The sequence below is a fragment of the Phoxinus phoxinus genome (genome assembly GCF_949152265.1).
Source record: "Phoxinus phoxinus genome assembly, chromosome: 24".
Classification (NCBI taxonomy): Eukaryota; Metazoa; Chordata; class Actinopteri; order Cypriniformes; family Leuciscidae; genus Phoxinus; species Phoxinus phoxinus.
This window is the reverse complement of record NC_136899.1, coordinates 16133340-16155028: the sequence shown is the minus strand read 5'-3', so window position 1 is coordinate 16155028 and position 21689 is coordinate 16133340. Positions and strand designations below refer to the sequence as shown.

General features: G+C 38.6%; 3 protein-coding genes across 3 annotated transcripts in view; 1 reads left to right on the top strand and 2 right to left on the bottom strand.

Moving 5' to 3' along the window:
- Window positions 1-21689, top strand: part of LOC306992256 (uncharacterized protein) — a 239093-nt gene that overhangs the window by 206486 nt on the left and 10918 nt on the right. The gene's annotated exons all lie outside the window — the stretch shown is intronic.
- On the bottom strand, window positions 45-2137 carry prlh2 (prolactin releasing hormone 2). Its single transcript, XM_079602331.1, has 3 exons — window positions 2104-2137; window positions 1597-1782; window positions 45-381 (listed from the first exon to the last, which is right to left on the bottom strand). The coding sequence occupies exons 2-3, from the start codon at window positions 1760-1762 to the stop codon at window positions 194-196; spliced, it is 354 nt and encodes a 117-aa protein (XP_079458457.1). The 5' UTR covers window positions 1763-1782; window positions 2104-2137; the 3' UTR covers window positions 45-193.
- Window positions 17522-20936, bottom strand: zfand1 (zinc finger, AN1-type domain 1). The gene is made up of 8 exons (XM_079600932.1): window positions 20688-20936; window positions 20407-20449; window positions 20066-20105; window positions 19826-19953; window positions 19525-19616; window positions 18572-18693; window positions 18323-18478; window positions 17522-18203 (listed from the first exon to the last, which is right to left on the bottom strand). The coding sequence occupies exons 1-8, from the start codon at window positions 20740-20742 to the stop codon at window positions 18027-18029; spliced, it is 813 nt and encodes a 270-aa protein (XP_079457058.1). The 5' UTR covers window positions 20743-20936; the 3' UTR covers window positions 17522-18026.

The following is a 21689-nucleotide window of genomic DNA, read 5'->3' as shown; positions in this document are numbered from 1 at the left end:
CATTTGTACATTTATTTATTAATATAGATTGCATATGTAATATGTACAGATATTTTCACCTGCCAGTCAGTTTATTTGAAATGAATATTGAGAGGCACACAGCCATGGAGATAATGATAAAACTGCGATTAGTTATACACACTAAAACACATTGGAATATCACAGGCAACAAGGTTGCTGTAGGTCGTAGATCTCACGGTAACCAGTCTGACTCCTCTTGTGCCAGCGCGTTCCGCAAGCTCTCTTTATTCCTGAGAGTGTTCAACAGGAGCTCCAGAGATTTGACCACCGGCTGCAGATCACCTCCGCTCTGTCTCTTTCCAAACCGCCCGATGGGTCTCACACCGCGACCCACATACCAGAACGGGTCGATCTCTGGACCTGATTGGGGCAGGTTAAGACAAATGTCACTATTAAAGTGCATATTTGGCATATGCATGCATATAACAAATCATGTTTGTCTATTTGTTGTCAAAACATAATCTAATTCCAGTTTCACTGTTATTTTTACTGAAATATATAAGTAATACATTATTTAAACACATTCAATGTCTTATGATCAGTTTTATGTTCTTGTAATGCACAGTTATAAAATGCATGAAAACAAATAAGCAACACCAAATTTCACATTTCAGAATGCATAGAATCCTCTAAGTATTGCTTGTCTTCCCTTTGGCAACCTAAACAATGTGCCGTGAGCAAATCTAGAAATTAACTGGTTTTATTCAAGTCAAAAACATAATTTAATATGACTGAATCAACTTGAATTGAACTTGAGGTTAAACCAATGAAAATCATTTTTAGGAGTTAAATCAAGTGCACAGTGATTTGACTAAAAAAGGGTAAAAATGCTACAATAAAAACTGTTATTTCACAAGTTATCTGCCATACAGTGAATTTTTTTTATTTAAAAGAACTGCACTAGTAATTTTACTGTAAAAACACTGTACATATATAAACTGATTATAAACTGTTCCACATCGTTTACAGTCAAAGTGTATATTTTAAAGTAACATATTTTTTAATCAAAAATTAGTCTCCTGATTATGTTTGTTAACTATGCTTGATGGAAGTGCATTTTTGAGGAAGCATTGGCCATTTATTTTATTTTACCATCTGCATTAATCATTATTTTTATCAGTAGCTATATTTTAAGCCACAGCAGATTTAAGCAATTCAAACAGGTTGGCATATTAACATTATACAAGTTAGTGAAATATAATGTCATGAGCTATAACATACAGGCACAAAAAATGCTGTAAGTATCATTTTATTTACTGGTCATTTTAAAATGTTATTTTACATTGTATAACGTGTAGGCTACATGTTAATATATTTATGACAGTGATTATAATTATTTATGAAAAGATATAACTGATTACACAGTGCAATTTGATGCATTACGAATTTATATTATGTCCTATTATTATAAAAAAAAATTAAATCCATGAACGTCTGAAAGCTGCTCCACTGACTGGCATTGCGTGCTGCTCTATCTGCCATCCAATGTTAAGTCAAGTCTCTTGAAGCTGTTATGTGAATACTGTGAATAATAAATTCGTTACAATGAAAAACTGATCGAGAAAAAAAACTTACTTCTGTTATCAACGTTGTGGACGATGTGGAGGTCGTGCTCGACTGTGGTGCCGTGTGCAGAGGATTTAGTGGCGGATAGAACGAGCAGAAGCAGGAACGCGACGGTCCCCAAGCGCGAGCCAATCAGGCACTTCGTCACGGGCCGAGTGAAGGCGGCGGGCAGCATGCTGAGTCTGAGACAGGGCACTGCACGACACAAAGAGCTATGACAGTAAGCACAACACTTGTATTTTGTTCAATTACCTGCACAGTATGTATACTATCAACTATCACAAAATAGAAACTAATTTTAAGGGTCAGATCAGGTCGAAACTGCACATTTTGTGCACAAGTAACTAATCAAATTCCTCACAAAATTAATAAAAATAAACAAAATGTATTACCTATATATAAATATATTTAATTAATTAACTTTCTCAGATCAGATTTCTGTTGAGAAATTAACTTTTTTTTTTTTACTTAATATCTACCTCTATTGATTAAATCAGAAAGAGTTTTTTAACTTACATGTGTCTTTGGACGTTTGCTCTTCAGTAACACCTGTTCTGGGGTCAGAGTCCAAGTAATTCAGGAATGTGAAGATGTCGTGCTTATATATCGCAAGGAGTCTGTCACAAAATGGATTAGATCGCGTCAATCTTGCAGGACATCCCTCCTTACACACACACCTCCCACTTCCCCCCTTTCTCCTCTCCTCCTCCTCCTCCTCCTCCTCCTCTGATCCCCCATCCGCATCTCCACTGCTTTGATCTCTTGACTTGGACCCACCGCAGTGAAAGAGCGATGAGAGAACTCGTCCATTTGTGAATCAGACACGTTCTGACGCACTACATCAGCAGATCTCTGACACACACATTCACTTTTTTTTTTTAAACAAGAAAACACATCAAATGCCACATGTTGACTGAGATTTTGAATTTGAAAGCTACAGCAGAAGCCAAGGATTTAAATTTATGAGCGAATTATTACTTTAAATAGTTCAAGTTTGATTAAAACTACCCAGCAGTAGTGAGAATTTACCAACAGTGGTCCGAGAACTACAAAGTGGCGACAGGGTGTTGTTCACCCAAGGCTCATCGATATACGAGGGCAACGACGGCTATCCCTTTTGGTCCAAGCCAAGAGAAGGTCTACTGTGGCACAAGTCACACAAAATTTTAATGATGGCTATAGGAGAAATGTGTCACTGCTGTGTATGCGTATCCTCAGACCAATCAGAGTGCCTATGAAGACCCCAGTCCACCGTCAAAAGCGCCTACAATGGGCACGCGAGCATCAGAACTGGACATTAGAGCAGTGGAAGAAGGTCGCCTGGTCGGATGAGTCCCGTTTTCTTTTACATCACGTGAACGGCCATGTACATGTGCGCCATTTACCTGGGTTTAGTGATGGCACCAGGATGCACTGTGGGACAATATCAAGCCAGTTAGAGGGAGTTTGATGTTCCGGGCAATGTTCTGCTGGGAAACCCTGAGTCTGGCCGTTCATAAGGGACATAAACTTGACAAGTGCCATCTAAAAAAAATTCAGCCTATACCCTTTTCATGACAATGGTGTTCCCTAATGGAAGTGGCATCTTTCAGCAGAATAATTTGAATGGCCTTCAAATGCCCCAGATCTCAATCCATTTGAGCATGTGAGTCTCCATCTCGAAACCTACAGCAATTAAAGGATCTGCTGCTAACGTCTTGGTGCCAGATACCACAGGATACATTCATGGGCTTCATTTATAAAAACGCTAAAATCCACGCCAACGTTCATATTTATAAAAATGGTCTTTGACATGGAAGTGCTTAGCACCACTTCAGGGTCTAAGCAGGCACACTCACTTCTCCTTGTGGCAGAGAGTCGGAGAACTGCAGGTATTTGAACATCCAAACAATTCTTGCCACTCACAATACTCAAGTAAAGGATCTGGACGTTGACTGTTGCTCTTTTATGTTAATGATATTAATTAGGCATTTACAAGGCGGAGATCTGAAACCATTCATCTGCGCACAATTTCAAGATCATTTGCAATTTTTAGATTTCACATATAGTTATAGTTTCCAGACATTTTAGAAATGAGGCCCTAGAGCTCTTGTAGAGTCCAGACGGCAGCACGCAGCGGACCAACAGCATTTTAGGCAGGTGGTCATAATGTTTTGGCCCATCGTATATTTATTTTTTAGCATGTAATGTTTGAGCTTTGTGCATGTTTGATCATAAAATAAAACCATAAAATAGTTGTCGATTTTGAGTGTGTCTAGTTCTGCTTCCGTGTTCCAGGACCAGCCAGCAGTGAGCATTAGGTGAAGGTCTAATAATGACGAGGAGAGAATAGCCCCAGCATTACAAATGCAGCAAATAAGGTCTAAATCCATCAGCATTTATTAGCCTAACATAATGATATTACAAATATGAGATGTCCCCAAACCAAACAGATTCACCACAAATAAAATCCTCTTTTCTAGAGTATGCATCCAATGAGATGCTAGAGATGAACTGTTCTATCGGGTTGAGGTCAGGACTCAGCCCAGTCAAGTTCCTCCACACCACACTCACTCATCCATGTCTTTATGGACTTTACTTTGCGCACTGGTGCACATTCATGTTGAAACAGGATGAGGCCATCCCCAAACTGTTCCCACAAAGTTGGAAGTATGAAATTGTCCAAAATGTCTTGTATGTTGAAGGATTCAGACTTCCTTTCACTGGAACTAAGGGGCCAAGCCCAACCCCTGAAAAACAATCCCACACCATAATCTTCCCTCCACCAAACTTTACACTTGGCACAATGCAGTCAGGCAAGTACCGTTCTCTTGGCAACCTTTAAACTCAGACTGATTGCCAGACAGAGAAGCGTGATTCGTCACTCCAGAGAACACGTCTCCACTCCTCTAGAGTCCAGTGGCGGCGTGCTCTAGAGTCCAAGCTTTACACCACTGCATCTGACGCTTTGCATTGCACTTGGTGACGTAGGAATTGGATGCAGCTGCTTGGCCATGGAAACCCATTCCATGAAGCTCTCTACACACTGTTCTTGAGCTAATCTGAAGGCCACACGAAGATTGGAGGTCTGTAGCTATTGATTCTGCAGAAATTTGGCAACTTCTGCGCACACTGCTGCATACGCTGACCCCGTTCTGTGATTTTAAGTGCCTACCACTTTGTGGCTGAGTTGCTGTTGTTTCCAATTGCTTCCACTTTGTTATAATACCACTAATAGTATATGTAACAATAGGAACTATTGTTGTATATGTGTTGGAGTGGGGACCGGAAAAAGGGTCACACTAGAGAGTCACATGTGAAGTGTGTAGACCACTGTCTATGTTAGAGACCCACACATTAAAATAAGACTCAATTCAGTTTTGAGAGTTTGTCTTTATTACATGGAAAAGACACATAGAAAACATGGTGGCAGCGTGGGCACTTCTAGATTACTAGATTAGGAAGCAGACAGTGGAGAGCTGCGGCTGAACAGAGCTGCACGATGGAGGGACTAAAACCCCCATCGCCGGAAATCCTGGAGGGACCAGTTTCACCTCTACTTGGAGTTAACAATGTCGGACGCGGAGGAAAAGTTGAAGGTGAAGTTGTTTAACTACCTCATTGGCGAGAGTGGCCGAGAACTGTTGGAAAATCAAAGATTCGCTCATACGGGACAGGATCGTATGTGGAATTAACAACGCAGGATTGAGAGAGCGTCTGCTTCGCGAGAAAGATTTAACACTGCAGACGTGCATACACATGCAGAGCAGCAGAGCTGTCACGGCAGAACAGCAGAGCTATTGCGGGAGCTGCGATAGAAGAGGTGCATGCTGTTAGACAAGGAGCGCGGCAAGAGCGACATCAACGTGACAGGATGATCACGTGCAAATTCTGTGGTAAAGAACATGAACTGAATAAACAGAAATGCCCAGCTTTTGGAAAAAATGCAAAAAGTGTGGAAAGGCAAATCACTTTGCAGTTAAATGTAGAGCGCAGATGAGACAAACGAACCATAAATCAGTGCACAAGATAACTAAACAGGACAGCGATGAGTATGAGGATATTCTTACTGTTGGTGTAACAAACACAGAGACTGTAAATAAAATAGAAAATGACAAAGAAAAGAAAACACAGTTGTACGCAGGGATGTTTTTGGGAGAGGACCTTGTGAAATTTCAGATTGACTGTGGGGCAAGCTGTTATGTAATTCCCATTAATCTACTGAGCCCAAATATAAAACTGGAGGATACAAAGACTGTGCTTGTAATGTACAACCAAAGCAAAGTGACACCGCTAGGAAAGTGCAAACTGAAAGTAAGGAATCCAAGAAACCACAAACTTTACCGGCTGGAGTTTCAGGTTGTGGATAACAAATGTACTGTTCCTTTAATTGGTAAAAGAGCAAGTGAAGCTATGAAACTAATTAAAGTGCATTACGAGAACATTCTTGCAATAGACAGCATAGTCACCACAGAAAAACCTACAACCAGCCAGTGGTCACTGCAACAGATAAAGACAGATTATGCAGATGTATTCGAGGGTGATGGCTGCCTAGATGGAGAATACAGAATTGAGATTGACGACACTGTAAAACCTGTACAACTCCCCAAAAGAAGGGTTCCAGTAGCCATGATGAAACCTCTGAAGGAAGAGCTGCAAGATCTATAGAAAAGAGGAATCATTGCACCAGTAGAGCGGAGCACAGATTGGATCAGTAGCATGGTGGTTGTGCAGAAGCCCAGTGGCAGACTCCGAGTATGTATAGACCCAAAACCTTTGAGCAAAGCTTTAAAACGCAGTCATTTCCCACTACCCACAATCGATGACATTCTTCCGGACTTATCCAAAGCCAAAGTATTTACAGTGTGCGATGTGAAAAGTGTTTTTTGGCATGTCAGGCTGGAGGAAGAATCCAGTTTTCTCACCACGTTCTCTTCCCCGTTTGGAAGGTACCGTTGGCTATGGATGCCCATGGGGATAAGTCCGGCCCCTGAGATCTTCCAGAGGAAGCTCACAATTGCATTAGAGGGCCTGCAAGGAATATACATTATAGCTGACGATGTGCTTATTACAGGACAAGGAGAGACTCAAGAAGCAGCTGAGAAAGACCACGATGAAAAGCTGAGAGCGTTTCTGACACGATGCAGAGAGAAAAGTATCAAACTGAATGCTGACAAGCTCAAATTAAGACAAAAAGAAGTCTCTTACATCGGACACCTCCTGACTTCTGATGGATTGAAAATCGACCCAGACAAAGTTCGTGCAATAACACACATGCCAAAACCAACAGATGTAAAAGGAGTTCAGCGACTGCTAGGTATGGTAAATTACCTCTCAAAGTTTTGTGCACATCTGTCAGACCAGTGTGAGACCCTGAGACTGCTGACGCACAAAGACTGCGAATGGAGATGGACCATGCAGCATGACGAGGCATTCTGTAAAATAAAAGAAACAATTGCAAATGCTCCAGTGCTGAAGTATTACAACCCTGATGAAGAACTGACCATCCAGTGTGATGCCTCTGACGGAGGTCTCGGTGCTGCACTAATGCAAGGAGGTAAGCCAGTAGCATTCACAAGCAGAGCACTGACACGTACAGAGCGTGGCTATGCACAAATAGAGAAAGAGCTATTAGCTCTACTCTTTGGGATGGAAAAGTTTCATTATTATACATATGGACGGAAAGTAACAGCACAAAGTGATCACAAACCCATTGAAAACATCCAGCGGAAGCCACTGCTGAGTGCGCCAAAAAGACTTCAACGCATGATGCTGAGACTTCAAAAATACGATGTTGATGTTGTGTATGTTCCAGGGCCAGAGATGTGGCTAGCAGACACTCTAAGCAGAGCATATCTACCAGAAAGTGCACCAACTGGTTATTTGGGAGCAGAGCTAGAGACAATCAACATGGCGCAACACAGAGGACAGACTCAGTCTAATCCGTTCTGCAACGAAAGAGGACAAAACTTTACAAACAGTGATTAAAACCATACAACATGGTTGGCCAAAGAACAAAGCAGACACACCACAAGAAATAGGACATTATGACCTGTTTCAAGGGGAGCTGAGTTACCAGGATGGAATTGTTTTCAGAGGTGAACGAGCTATTGTCCCTTGGAAACTCTGGAGAGAAATAACCCAGCGTATACACTCCTCTCATTTAGGTGTGGAAGGATGCCTGAGGAGAGCCAGAGAGTGTGTGTACTGGCAAGGAATGAACGAGCAGATCAAAGCATATGTACAGCAATGTCGACACCTGCCGATCAGTGGACTGGAACCAGCAAAAGGAGACACTGCGACCACATGACATGCCAAACAGACCTTGGGCCAAGGTAGGCACAGACCTGTTTACTTTTGACAACAAGGACTATTTAATCACAGTAGATTACTATTACAATTTTTGGGATATTATCTACCAGACACCAAATCAGTGACTGTCATCAGAAAGCTAAAAGCTCACTTCGCACGTCAGGGTATTCCGGACATAGTCATCTCGGACAATGGCCCGCAGTTCTCATCACAGGAGTTCCAGAAGTTCAGTCATCACTGGGAATTTGTACACAAGACTTCATCACCTGGCTATCCTCAGAGCAACGGCAAGGCGGAATCAGCAGTCAAAACTGCCAAGAGACTGATGCTCAAAGCACAAATATCGAAACAGGATCCATATTTAGCAATACTGGACCACAGAAACACACCAACACATGGATTATCTACTAGCCCAGCACAGAGGCTGCTTAGCCGTCGTACTAAGACTCTACTACCCACGAAAACCAGCCTCCTGCAACCAAAGGTTCAAAATTCCTTGATGGAATTGACAACAAATCAACAGCGGTAACAAACATACTTTGACAGATCAGCCAAAGACTTAGACACACTTAAACAAGGGGAATCAGTGAGAATTCAACCATTCGAGCCCCATAGGATCTGGAGAAAGGGCATCGTGGTGAAACCCATTGACTTGAGATCATACAGTGTCCAGTTGGATTCGGGAGGTGTTATAAGGAGAAACAGGAGACATCTCCGAAGGGATCATGCAGCGATCCCTACAGAGTCCAACCAAACAAAGACTGTTGATCCTGACAACACAAAAAATGAAAAACCTGTTGACACTCACTGACTACGTTTACATGCAGCCAATAACCCGTTCAAAACTGGGATATTAGCAATAACCCGGTCGCGCACGGCCATGTAAACACCGGCAAAAACTCGGATATGCTCATATCCCGGTTTTTAAAAACCGGGATATTATACCTGGGGTACCCCTTTTCTAACCCGAATATTTGGTCTTGTAAACGCGTTTCGGCATATCCCCATCAAAATGCGTGTTCTGCGCATTTTCTATTCTCAAGGAATCTTGGTCTTTTGAGTAGAGACGGCGCATAAAAAACCCCGCGTGCAGTATAGCGGAAGTAAACAAGTCGAGGTTAACATGGCGAGACGCAGCACAGCACCACACTTTTGGAGCGAGGAGGAGACCAATTTCTTTATATGTGTGGCACAGCTCCAGCTACATTTCCCATCTCTTGCTCAATTTCTCTCCTTCTATTAATAAAGAACACGAGGCACAGTAGTGTCAAGTGCTGCTGGTGGATCAGTAGCAGCGCCAAAGCGCAAACAAAGACTATCGCTATCTGCCCCAAACTATTCATTATCCGCCTGCTGCTGCTGTTGTTGTTGTTGTCTTTGGATACAGGAAAAAGAATCGGAAATGACGCATTGCATCTTAATGTTGTCCGTACGTCCAGACGCTAACCGTGCGTCGCCGTTTACATCGGGATATTGGCGACTGATTACACATTCCATGTATACAGGAGTAACTCTCTCTGCTCACGCATGTAAACGGGTTATCCCGAATGTTTCAGAAACCCGAATAGTGACCTTAACCCGACCATAACCCGAATTTTTAACAGCATGTAAACGTAGTCACTCACAACTCACCACCAACATGGAGAATCAGATGCAAAACACTGTACATCCAGACATCTCAGAACCTGTTGTCACAAAAGCAGGACGTTTAGTGAAGAAACCGCAACACTTACAAGACTATGTCACATAAAAATGAAAAAAAAAAAGAATAATAATAATGATAATTATGTGATGGAAATGTGAAATATGTTATAGGGAAATGGTATATTGTTCTGTACTGTACCAGAAATTGACAAGGAGTTTGGTTTGGAATGTTAGTTCTTATTCCTGGAGAAAAAAAAGAAAAGAAAAGAAAAAGAAAGGATGTAACAATAGGAACTATTTTTGTATATGTGTTGGAGTGGGGACCGGAAAAAGGGTCACACTAGAGAGTCACATGTGAAGTGTGTAGACCACTGTCTATGTTAGAGACCCACACATTAAAATAAGACTCAATTCAGTTTTGAGAGTTTGTCTTTATTACATGGAAAAGACACATAGAAAACAGTATTGACTGTGGAATATTTAGTAGTGAGGAAATTGCACAAATGGACTTATTGCACAGGTGGCAACCTATCACGGTACCAATATGCTCTCTTGGGCAGATTTGTAGAAGAGCAGAGTGTAAATGGAAAAGGGTCAGGTCTCTTTTGAAATGTTAAGAGATTCGCTATCTCAATATCAGAAATCGGTAAAAGCAGCCAAATCAAAGTATTTTACTGAAATTATTAATAAGAACTGTCATAGACCGAAAACTCTTTTTAATATTATCAATGCAACCCTCCTGTCTGCTCGTTCGCTGATATGTATTCATCTATGTACTGTATGAGGACTTTCTAAAGTTTTGTTAATAAGATAAGTGATCTAAGATTGGGAATTAATCCTTTAGGGATTCCTCAACTCCCCCTAGTTGTACTGCTGTTTTTAGTCAGTTTAACCCTATTACTGCCACTCATCTTCAAGAAATAGTAGAGCACCTTAAGCCTTCAGGCTCTCCTACTGATGTTATCCCTCCTTTTTTTCTCAAACAAGTCCTTGATGTTGTTGGATCTCTTCTTCTGGTCATGTTAAATCACTGTTTAGAAACTGGTATTATACCTGATCTGCTAAAACAGGCATCAGTCTTGCTTTAAAAACAGAACCTAGACCCCACAGTGTTAGCCAATTTTAGACCCATCTCCAATTTGTCTTTTATTACTAAGATTTTGAAGAAAATAGTCATGCAACAACTGCAAAGCATCTTAGCTGATAAATGCATTTATTTCTTCAAGGCTGGATTACTGTAATTCTCTTTACGTTTCGATTAGTCCTTCAGCTATGTCGCGATTACAATTAGTCCAAAATGCGGCAGCTATACTTCTGATGGTTGCACAAAAACGGGATCATATCACTCCTATCTTACGTTCCTTACACTTGTTGCCAGTGCGCTACAGTGTGGATTTTAAACTTTTACTCCTCGTGTACAAATCTTTAAATGGTATGGCTCCACCCTACCTGTCTGTCCTATTGACTGAGCACCATCCAATTAGATCACTCCGGTCATCCATCAGAGACTCCTGTTTATCCTCAATCTAAGTCAAGATTGGAAGACTAGCCTATATCGATTAGACTGGCCTCATCTTTATCTGTTTTTAAATCTAAGTTAAAAACATTTTTGTTTGATAAAGTATTTAATACATGTTGAATCACCCTTCCATTGTACTTTTATTGTTATTTTAAAATGTTGAAGCACTTAATTTATGGTATTTTACTTATATATATTGTTGTTTTTTTTGTACTGTATTGTATTATTGTATTGTATTGTTGTTAGTTTTTGTGTATCTAGTTATTGTAAAGCACATTGGACAATGTGGGTTATTTAATTGTGCTATATAAATAAATTTCCATTGCCATTGCCATTGCCATTGCCATGCTCGAATTCACTGAGCTCCTGAGAGCAACCCATTCCTTCACAAATGTTTGTAGAAGCAGTCTGCATGCATAGGTGCTTGTGCCATGGAAGTAATTGGAACACCTGAATTCAATGATTTGGCCATTTGTCTACTTTTGACAATATAGTTATATGGTAACTTGATGTTTTTAATTACATTTGGATACATCTTTATTTGTTAATTTATTTCTTTTTTTGTTTAAATGCTATATATAATAAATGCTATGAAAATATATTGCTCATTACTAGTTCGTGTTTGATAACGCATGTTAAATAATGCATTACTAATGTTAACATCCGAGAGAGCTTATTGTAAAGTGTAACTGGAATCATCTATCAGTTTTATGATTTAAAGCTTGTATATGAATATATCTAGTTTTAAATGTAACAATCGCAAGTGAAAGTTCTATAGTTAAATATCCAGAACAAGGAAGGATTTGTTTTCATACCATTCAAATTTTTAGTCATTGAAACATGCCAATCTCTAAACAAACCTTCTGGATTAGTTCATCCAAACCTATTACTAAGCTATGAAGCGAGTGAATGGACTTTTTCCAGCTGTGTGGCTTTCATTGAGACTGTGTGTTTGACAGATTTATTAAGATGTTTCACCCCAAAGAGACAGCAACTTCAATCATTCCCATTCACCCCGTGCTGTTTTGGGGACATTTGGGGTGTAAATCTTAGCCTACACAGAGAGTGGGTTGATACAAGCATTGATCAACTGTAGTCTTCTCTGCGATAAAGTCCAGACTAGCAGCCAGCCTCACAAACTGTTCAATGAGCAATCACGTGTGTCAAACCAGTGTGGGTGTGTATGTGTGTGTGAGCAGGCATGACTTGCAGAGACAATTATTGCGAAGGCCAGAATCAGTATGCAGTTCAGTGGTGCATTTTAAACACTCAAACCTGATTCGATTTTTGATAACTTTTATAACTTATACACAATTCTTCTGTCTTGATTAATGTGGACATAGCAGCATGATTGGTGCAATATTATTAGTCACTGCACAGGTAAATGTCCAACATATTAAGTAACTTGAATTCTGATTGCTTAAATGCATCGTTTCTAGGCTTGTAACATCAGGACAAGCATTCTTTTCAAATTAATTGATATTAATAATTTACTTGCATTTTGCAGAAATTGTTAGACCTTGCAGTAATGCTTAACCCTGGAAATCAAAATGACAAAAAAAAAAAATCATGACAACTCTCGAAGTGAATTAATTAACCAGCAGCATTTATTGACATGGGGCATGGAATGTATATGCTTGATTTCGGTGGACGAGATCTGCTACGCTGTTGCTGCTGAGCAAACACAAGAATTTGTTCAGCTTAGTTAAAATAACAAAGGCTGGGGAGGAGGTGTAAACAGAAGTTTTTATTTATTTGCAAAACAATATAGTCAAATTATTTCACATTATTTAAAGGGGTCATGAACTGGATCATTGAGCAGATGACAGACAGTCTGTTGATGACGTGAATGAAGTGATCTCATCACTGCAATGCAATTTCTTCACTCTCATGAATGCTTTCACCAAATCACAATGTAAACACGATGTAAACACAGTAAGAGCTTAGTTGTGCAGTGTAACAGCGTCATTGATTCCATAACGAGTTTTGGCAAGTGTCCAGATAAACTCGCGCTGTGTGATTGACAATTGGGCGATTGGAAAGGGAGCGTTCTTTGATCGCTTTCTGTATAAAATTTAATCAGTTTAAATAAGATTATTTTCATCCTACTAAGAGAAACAATGTGAAGTTAATCGTTTAGTCACTGGCTTGATTTACTGATGCATAAACAGTATTGAACGATTTTGAATAATTACACCTTAGAAATCACTGATCACAGATCAGGCATTAGAATAAACATGGTTACTTACCTGTTTGTGGCGTTGCTGGCAGATCCATATAGTAAAAGTCTGTTTGCAAAGCCTGCGTCGAAATTGTGACTGATTTACCAAATAATCCAGAGTGAAATGCACCGAATAGAAAAAAATGCACTGCTGAGACATTCACATGGTTGAAAAAAACCCACTAGCATTAGGATCCTTTGGAAGGTAATGATCCTGTGTCGATCTTGTCTCGTTCTCATGTCACTATTCACTAATGCGCCAGTGGGCGGCGCCAAACACACACTGATGTACAGTAGACGTATGCGTTGATATTCTTCTGAAAAGGCGGTATTTTGCTGCACTATGATGTCATAAGTCCCCACTTTTCAGATCCTGTCGTTTTCTGGCCTTGGTTTCAATAAAAGCTGTTTCTGTCAGGACCACTATCGTCAAATATGATTGACAATTAGCATACAGTTTGGATTGGCGGTATGGTTCCGTTCTGTGCGAGAACTCCCTGCGCATCCATGCAGCCTAGCATGGATAAGAGCTGGGAGAGCAGTGATAACCCCCATTAGGGAATTCAAGGGGAATCAGAATGCCAAATCCTGACTGGGCGAGAGGAGGAGCTGGGGATGGAGGAGGGTAATTCGCTCCTGAGAAACGCGATAGCTGCTGATAATACTGAAGGAGCTTATATATGTATACAGTGATGGGCGTCGTATTCCTATAGGTAGATGTGGATCAGCTGAGAGTCAGCTGATGCGAGCATAACTAACGTGACCTGCCAGAACTAACTATATGCTTGATTTTTGGAATAACAAGGAACTTTTGAGTTTTTAAACTTACAAGTCAAGTCACCTTCATTTATATAGCGCTTTTAACTATATAGATTGTTTCAAATCAGCTTTACAGTGGCTATGGGAAATTAAAGTAACAGAGATTCAATAACTTAACTCTAGAATTAAGTTATTGTCCAGCTAAAGTAAGTTTTGATTGATTCACTTCCGTTGCAAAGATCATTAGTTATTAACTTAGACGCCGCTTACACGACACCGTTCTAACAGAAAACCCTTAATGCGCTCCGGGCCGCTCATTTGCACAACAACAGGCCGGAATTTTGAGATCACAATAGACGTGAACGACAATAATGCGTAAAGAGCTCACTCAAGTACTGGGAAGCTAAACCATTTAGTGCCTTGTAAGTAATCAGTTATTTTACAATTTAAACAATGTTTAATAGGGAGCCAATGCAGTGTTGACAGAACGGGGCTGATATGGTCATGCTTCCTGGTTCTGGTAAGAACTCAAGCTGCTGCGTTTTGGACCAACTGTAGTTTGTTTATTATGCGTGCAGGGCAACCACCCATCAGAGCATTACAATAATCTAGCCTTGATGTCATGAACACATTAACTAACTGTTTTGCATTTGTCATTGAAAGCATATGTCGTAATTTATAGCCTATATATTTTTAAGATGGAAGGATGCGGTTTTACAGATACTAGAAACGTGACTTTCAAATGAAATATTGCACACCCAGGTTCCTAACCGACGACGAAGACTTGATAGAACATCCATAGGTTATTACGTGAGGAAGTTTTTTGTCCAATTAATAGAATCTCAGTTTTTTCAGACTTAAGTAGTAGGAAATTAATAGTCATCCAGTTTTTTATCAGCTATGCATTCCGTTAATTTTGTGAATTGGTAAATTTTGTCAGGGCGTGAAGAAATATAGAGTTGAGTATCAGGATATTTTTATAGTATAACGACCTCTTAACTGTTTATGACTCCTTTAATAAACTGTATATGTGGACTTTATAACTTGTTGTAAAAATTATACTTTTTATATGAAGTTTCTTGACTACTTCATGACTGAAAAGTCAAGGGACGGGTTTGTCACCACATTTTAATAATGACCCCAAAGTCACACTGTAATGTGCTTTCGATTTAATGCTGTTGACAAGCCTTCCACAAGAGACATATTTTGCATAATAATAGTCATAATGTAAAAGCCTCTCTTAAACCAACGGTAAAGAATTGGTGCCTGTGTTCTTTTCCTCAGCAACACCCATGTTTATCATCTTTCCTGCTGTTGATACAGACATTTCTTGTTTTGTAACGAGTCAGACATTTTACATTGAATGTTATATTACAGTTTTTCTGAATTGCTAAAACACATTTCTCGAAGCCATCACCCACTTTCTCAAAACCTTAAACACAAAACCAAATCTTAAAACTACAGTCAGAGAACATCTGACTCTTCTGGCAAAGATCAAACAATTCCCTCAAAATCATTTTATCTTTGATCAAAATCAAATAGATAGATAGAGTCTTTATTGTCCCATAGAGGATAATCATTTCCACGCCTCTTTTTTTTCCATAGCACAGATATATAACATATAAGGAACACATAGAACATGTAACACATATCCAAGTACATATACAAACACACAACTCATTCTGAAATAATGCTTTCAGATCTTACACACAGCCAGTCAAAATATAATCTACATCAAAAAATGCAGAACACAGCATCCAAAGCATGCAGTTACAGAAAAAAAGCACGTTGTAACAGTAATTAGGGAAAAAAAGTATAGTAATTGCAGTACAGTAAGGTGAATAAGTATATTGTATACTGTATGCACTGCAAGTATAGTATTGTACTGAATATTAGTGAATGTCTGTATATTGAGCACTTGCTTTCTGTAAAAATACAGTAGTCCAACTGCAAAAGACAAAAAAAAAAAAAAACTCTCAATGTAAAGCATGCTACAGTACATTTAGTCAGTGAGATTTTTTGTCTCAGCATTACGTCTTAATGTTGGGTCCGGCCTGGCAATGTCGTCCCTTTAAGGGAAAAAACCCTGTAGTGTGCCGGATCCAGCCTTGACAACACTGTCCACACCTTGCTCTTTCTCGTCCTCATCCTCTTCCTCCTCTCAGATTGTTTCCATCTATTGTTCATATCAATGTTCATTGCACCTGTGCCACCTGTGCACTCCGAACTGGCTAATTTTGTACAGCTGGTTTGATCGCATCATTAGAAATGTCTGAACAATTTTGAGTTGTAGAGTTCTAACAACTGTGTTTTAGTTGTGTTTAACTTCTGCCTGCCTGGGGTTTAGCGTTTTACGAGACAAGTGCATCACAGTCCGATGTGTGTTTTAGTGAGTGAGAATGTGTTTAGAGTGCATGAGATTTGCAAATGGGTTTTTAACTGCCTGAACTTGTTTAAGGTTTACCAGGAGTGATGCATTTTACAAATTGGTTTAGGCTATTAAGGCCAATTGGGGTTTAGTGTTTTAGCAATTCAGAAACACAAATATCCAAAAAACAATATTAGACGTCTCTGACTTCACGGCCTTTTTATTTATTTATATCAATTCCCAAATTTACTGCAAGTTATAGGTTAGCTTTTTTATTTGTATTTTAATTTGTGGCTGAATTTTATTTTGATGGTCCACTTAAGACAACTACTATAAGTACCTTAGCAACTACGTCAACTAACTCCCATTAGAGTATTAATAGACTGTTAGGTGTTAGCGTTCGGGTTAGTAATATATGTTTTTGCAAAGTTACTAATAGTTAGTATAATGTCTAAAATGGAATGTCATTAGTTTGTCACTATGCCCCTTAATTTACAGATCTTTAATAACCCAACAGTGAAATGACCTGCAACAACCAATCAAGAGCAAGAAAAGGTCTGGAAGCAGGTAATATTCCTAACCTTCCTCGATATAAAATATAAAAGTCAATATGAATACCTGTGACGTCTAGTTTTATCATGTCAGGTATGAGGGCCTCTATAGAAGAACATAACTATGCTTTTAGGCATTTATAGAAATATTAATTTAGCAAACACTGTTAATAAAGCAACTAACAAAGGAAAATAATAAAAAGCAGTACTTTACTAAAACATTTTGTTGGAAACCAATTATACGATTTATAATGTATCTAATATAAAAATCTAGAACTTGAAAAGTTACATTTGTAGTTATCAAATAATCTGTGAGGTCGAGAAAATCGAAAATGTCAAATTATCTGATGTAAGTTGACATTGTTCCATTGCTCAGGCAAGGGATTTGATTAAAAACAGATCTTTATCATCGTGTTATTTAATCATATTTAATTCACACATTAACCTTCAGAATCCAGTCTATACCATTTCATCGTGCGAACTAAACCTGTTTTACACAAAGAAAAGTAGAGAAGGAAAACTGTTTCTGGCAGCCTTGAGACATTTGAGGCAATTAGGGGAGACATCAATGTGTCACATGCTTAATGGCTTTAAATTGTGAGAGGATACATAAGTACATAATTTCTGCCTGACATCATTGTACCATTTCTCTCATGGCTTAAGTGTGGAAATTCTTTTCCAGAACCAAACACCTTTGCATTTATGCATTTACTCTGAAACCTTGCATGGTCAATTCAATTGAGAGCTTAGTTTAATATGTCTGAGCATAAAATAACTAATTATAATATTTACAAGTCATAATCGTGATCATAAAGCTATTTGGATAAATGACTAGCAGTGAATAGAATAGAATTCAAGAAATGTCATACATGAAACGTATTTTTGACTAAAATAATAAATAGGACAAAAGAATAAGCATCACGTCATTGACCCATTTATTAGAAATAAGCAGAAAATAATGGGGAATATATTTACAATAGACAGACTAGTCTATGATACAACAATCCTCTGGTTATCAATCTAACACCATTTGTTTCCTGCTTTCCTCAAACTAGAAACTCTTCTGAATGGTTTTGGGATTTTCTATCAGGAGGATGGAATATAGGCTGTGACATCATCTAGTCCAGAGCTCTCATTATCCAGATACTCCAGAATGACGTTGCCTCCGTTGTGCAGGGGACAGTCTGTGTGGGAAAGCAGCGACTGGAGGCTAGCGTCCATCTTAAAGGCTTCACCCGTCTCGGGGTGACACAAATGCAGTTTCTGTGCAGAGCATATAGATACGTTAATGCAAATTGTATTCAACAAACAATAAATGAATACATCTATGTAACAGTTCTAATCCTACAGAACAAAGTTTAATGTAGTTCTGTGTGGCTGACCTTAGCCATGAGCACATTGTTGTTGTTCTTCAGACTGGCCTGAGATGCAGCAAAGTCCACTGCTTTGCCGACACTCCATTTAGAGCAGAAGAACATGGGCGAACTGGAGTCTTTAGCCTCTTTGGGCAGAAACACCTGGAAATATGTCCGTTCTGTCTTCAGAGGACATCAGAAGAGGAATTTCTGATGAGATATTTGCTCATAAATAATGCAATGGAAGTTACAATTATAATAGTTTTGCTCTGATACCTGTGGCAGGCCTTTATCTCCTGACGCATGCATTTTGAGCTTCATCAGGGCAACTTTTGCAGCGGTTGCAGCGTTTTTCGCTCCTTTTCTACCTTTACTTGGTGGCACATTCTTCTTTGATTCTGTTGGAAGTAAAGATTAGATTATTTTTTGGCTTTCTAAGAATTCTTTGGCATCACAAGCTCTTCAAAATTAGACTATACTGCCCTCATGTGGACAAAAAGAGCAAGTGTACACCATATGCAATCTATATTACTTTACAGTTTTTTTTACAGTCGCTAGGACACATTTCTCAATACTTAGGTCACTTTTTCAAAACTCTTCACACAGTGAGCACAGCAGAAGTTTATGTATGCTAAAGTGTGGATAATTTATCATTGCGTTGGCACAAAATTCAATAAATGACTACATCTTTCAAATTAAATTAATTATTTCTCACTTCAACACAAAAACCGCCAACACTCCTACAGGCCAATTTGCACATGCTTTCAAAACTGTTATTTTGTTATTTATATATAATTCTTGTATTTTGGAATTACTCAGTGCAACAACAAAAAAAATACATAATATCATATAAATCAAATAATATTGAAGCATACTGCAGAATGTCTGATTCATTCCAGTAACATATATATTGCAGTGAATTCTAAACAGTAGAGGGGTGTCCTTGTTTTACAGAAGAAAACATTGTATAAAGTTACCAGTTGTTAGTGTTTTTTAGGTCATTGTTTTGTGGGTGATTATTAAGTGTGTTTGTTGGCTGTCAACCTTTGCTAGTGTTATGGAAGAATGTGTTGATTTGAGACATTTATTAGGAGAACTGTGTGAAGAGTTTTGAAAAAGTGACCTAAGTATTGAGAAATGTGTCCTAGCGACTGTAAAAAACTTTAAGCCAATATGAAACAGTGGCAAACCTAAATGTAAGGTTGGAGTCTACTGCTAAAAAAACTGACCCACTATCTTCTGTACCAGCTCCTGTGTTGCAGCCATGCGAGGCTTCGGGGTCTCCAGCTTCTCACACTTATGGTCATCCTGATGCCGATGTCTGAGACCAGAGGAAAACAGTCATGTTGTAGAAGAGCACTGCATATTAGATTAGGACACCACCTACTCTAGCTCCTTGATTATATACACAACATAATAGTATTGTTGTTCCACTATAGTCATTCGTCCATTAGGGTGAGACTTTCAGCAAGTCAGTTTAAAGTAAAAAATGTAGGGTTATTAAAATGACGTTTGTAAGAGGTTTTGTACATGAGGCAGAAGTGTTTTTCACAGTGTGGACAGATGACAGGCAGCAACTCTTTCCCTTTGCAGACCTCAAAGCTGCACGGATATGATGTGATTCCCTCTGACACAGAGATCTCTTTCTTCACTGTGACCTGAAATAATCATCCATAATCATAAACAGAGTCACTCAGTGATATTATATATATATATATTACGGCCTTTAGTAAAACTGTCAGTAATCACCACCTGACATTTCTCACTCACCTCTGGACAAGAATGGGAGTCCCGGCTTCTGTGTTCCAAGCTTTAACCAGTAAAGGAAATAATATGTAACATTAAAAATTAAATTATTGCAATGAATAGAGTGAAGTGTCTCAAATGCAATGGTAGCAACAGCAAATGATTACCCTATTCGTGTATCATGGTATTATTTACATTTTTGGTATGTATTCCAAAAAAAAAAAAAGAGCCATAGCACACAAAAAAACATGGTAGGACCATAGTAATTTTTTTCTGTTTAAGCATTTCCTTGTCGTAATTATTAATCTTGATGTTATCTTGCATTGTAATTGTGAGTTTTCAAAACCAACGCCAGAAAATCTTACCAAAACAACCCAGAACAGCTGCTACAAACGAATGGTAGAAAATCTGTATTAAAACATTTAAAAAAAATGGTTAAAATCATTCGTATGTTTATGTTCTACAAAAAATAATTAGTATGAGAGCATATGGCTGCTGCTGTACTGCTGACTCACATCACAGTGAAGTTAACACTATGTTTACAATGGCTATTTGTATAAATAAAGACCGTGGAAACCGAATTATTAATGTACTGGAATTTGTCAGCTGTTTACATTTAGCTGGATGACATTAATATAGAGCATACCTTTTTGTTTGCAAGATTTAATTTCACAATGTTTTCCAACGTCTAGTTCAGCCATGTTTAAATGACGTCACTCACACAATAATTTCAACATAAAAGTCTCTTTGAAAAAGTCTCAAATTATTTGATTTGATTCCATGTGTCGCCTATGTGCATGTCACGTGGTTGCTATTTTGTAAATACTATTTAATTGATAGTTCATCTAAATTTAAAAAAAGTTCATACAGGTAAAGTTCTTTCATCATTTACTCACCCTCATGCCCTCAAGGTAATCCTTACCTTAACCTGTATGACTTTTCTTCTTCTTCTATAGAACAGAACAGGAGACATTCTGAAGAATGGCAGCTATTCATGGAATCTTGTTTCCGCCACAGAATAAAAAAAAATTAGTTAAAGATAATTGCAACCTTTTTATCTCACTATTGCAAGTTTACATCTCTCAATTCTGAAATAATTGCGAGTTATAAAGTCCAATTCTGAGGAATTTTATATTTGCGAGTATATATCTTACAATTTTGACTTTACAACATGCAATTGCAACTTTATATCATGCAATTCTGACTTTTTATCTCCCAATTGTGTGTTATAAACTCATAATTGTGAGGGGAAAAAAGTCACAATTATAAGATAAAAAGTCGCAATTAGATTTTTTATTTTGTGGCAGAAACAAGCTTACATGGCTATTTCAGTATACATCTCTGAGATGTAGGAATGAGACATTGTGTCAATGCATAAACACATAAGTAACTTTAATAACACATTAATAATTTAATAACAATAATAATCGCTGGACAGAGAATGAAAATGGTCTCTGCGAACGATGTGATTCATAAGCCAATTTTGTCCACATTTTAGTCATTGCTTTAAGAAATGCATCCTTTAATCCTCTGATAAGAACAAGTGAATAAGTACAAGGCAGGGGAAACCCTGGAGTTATGTGACTTAAAAACTAAACTTAAACTAAAATGCTTCCTTGTTGCTTTACTTCTCCCTCATCCAGTCACA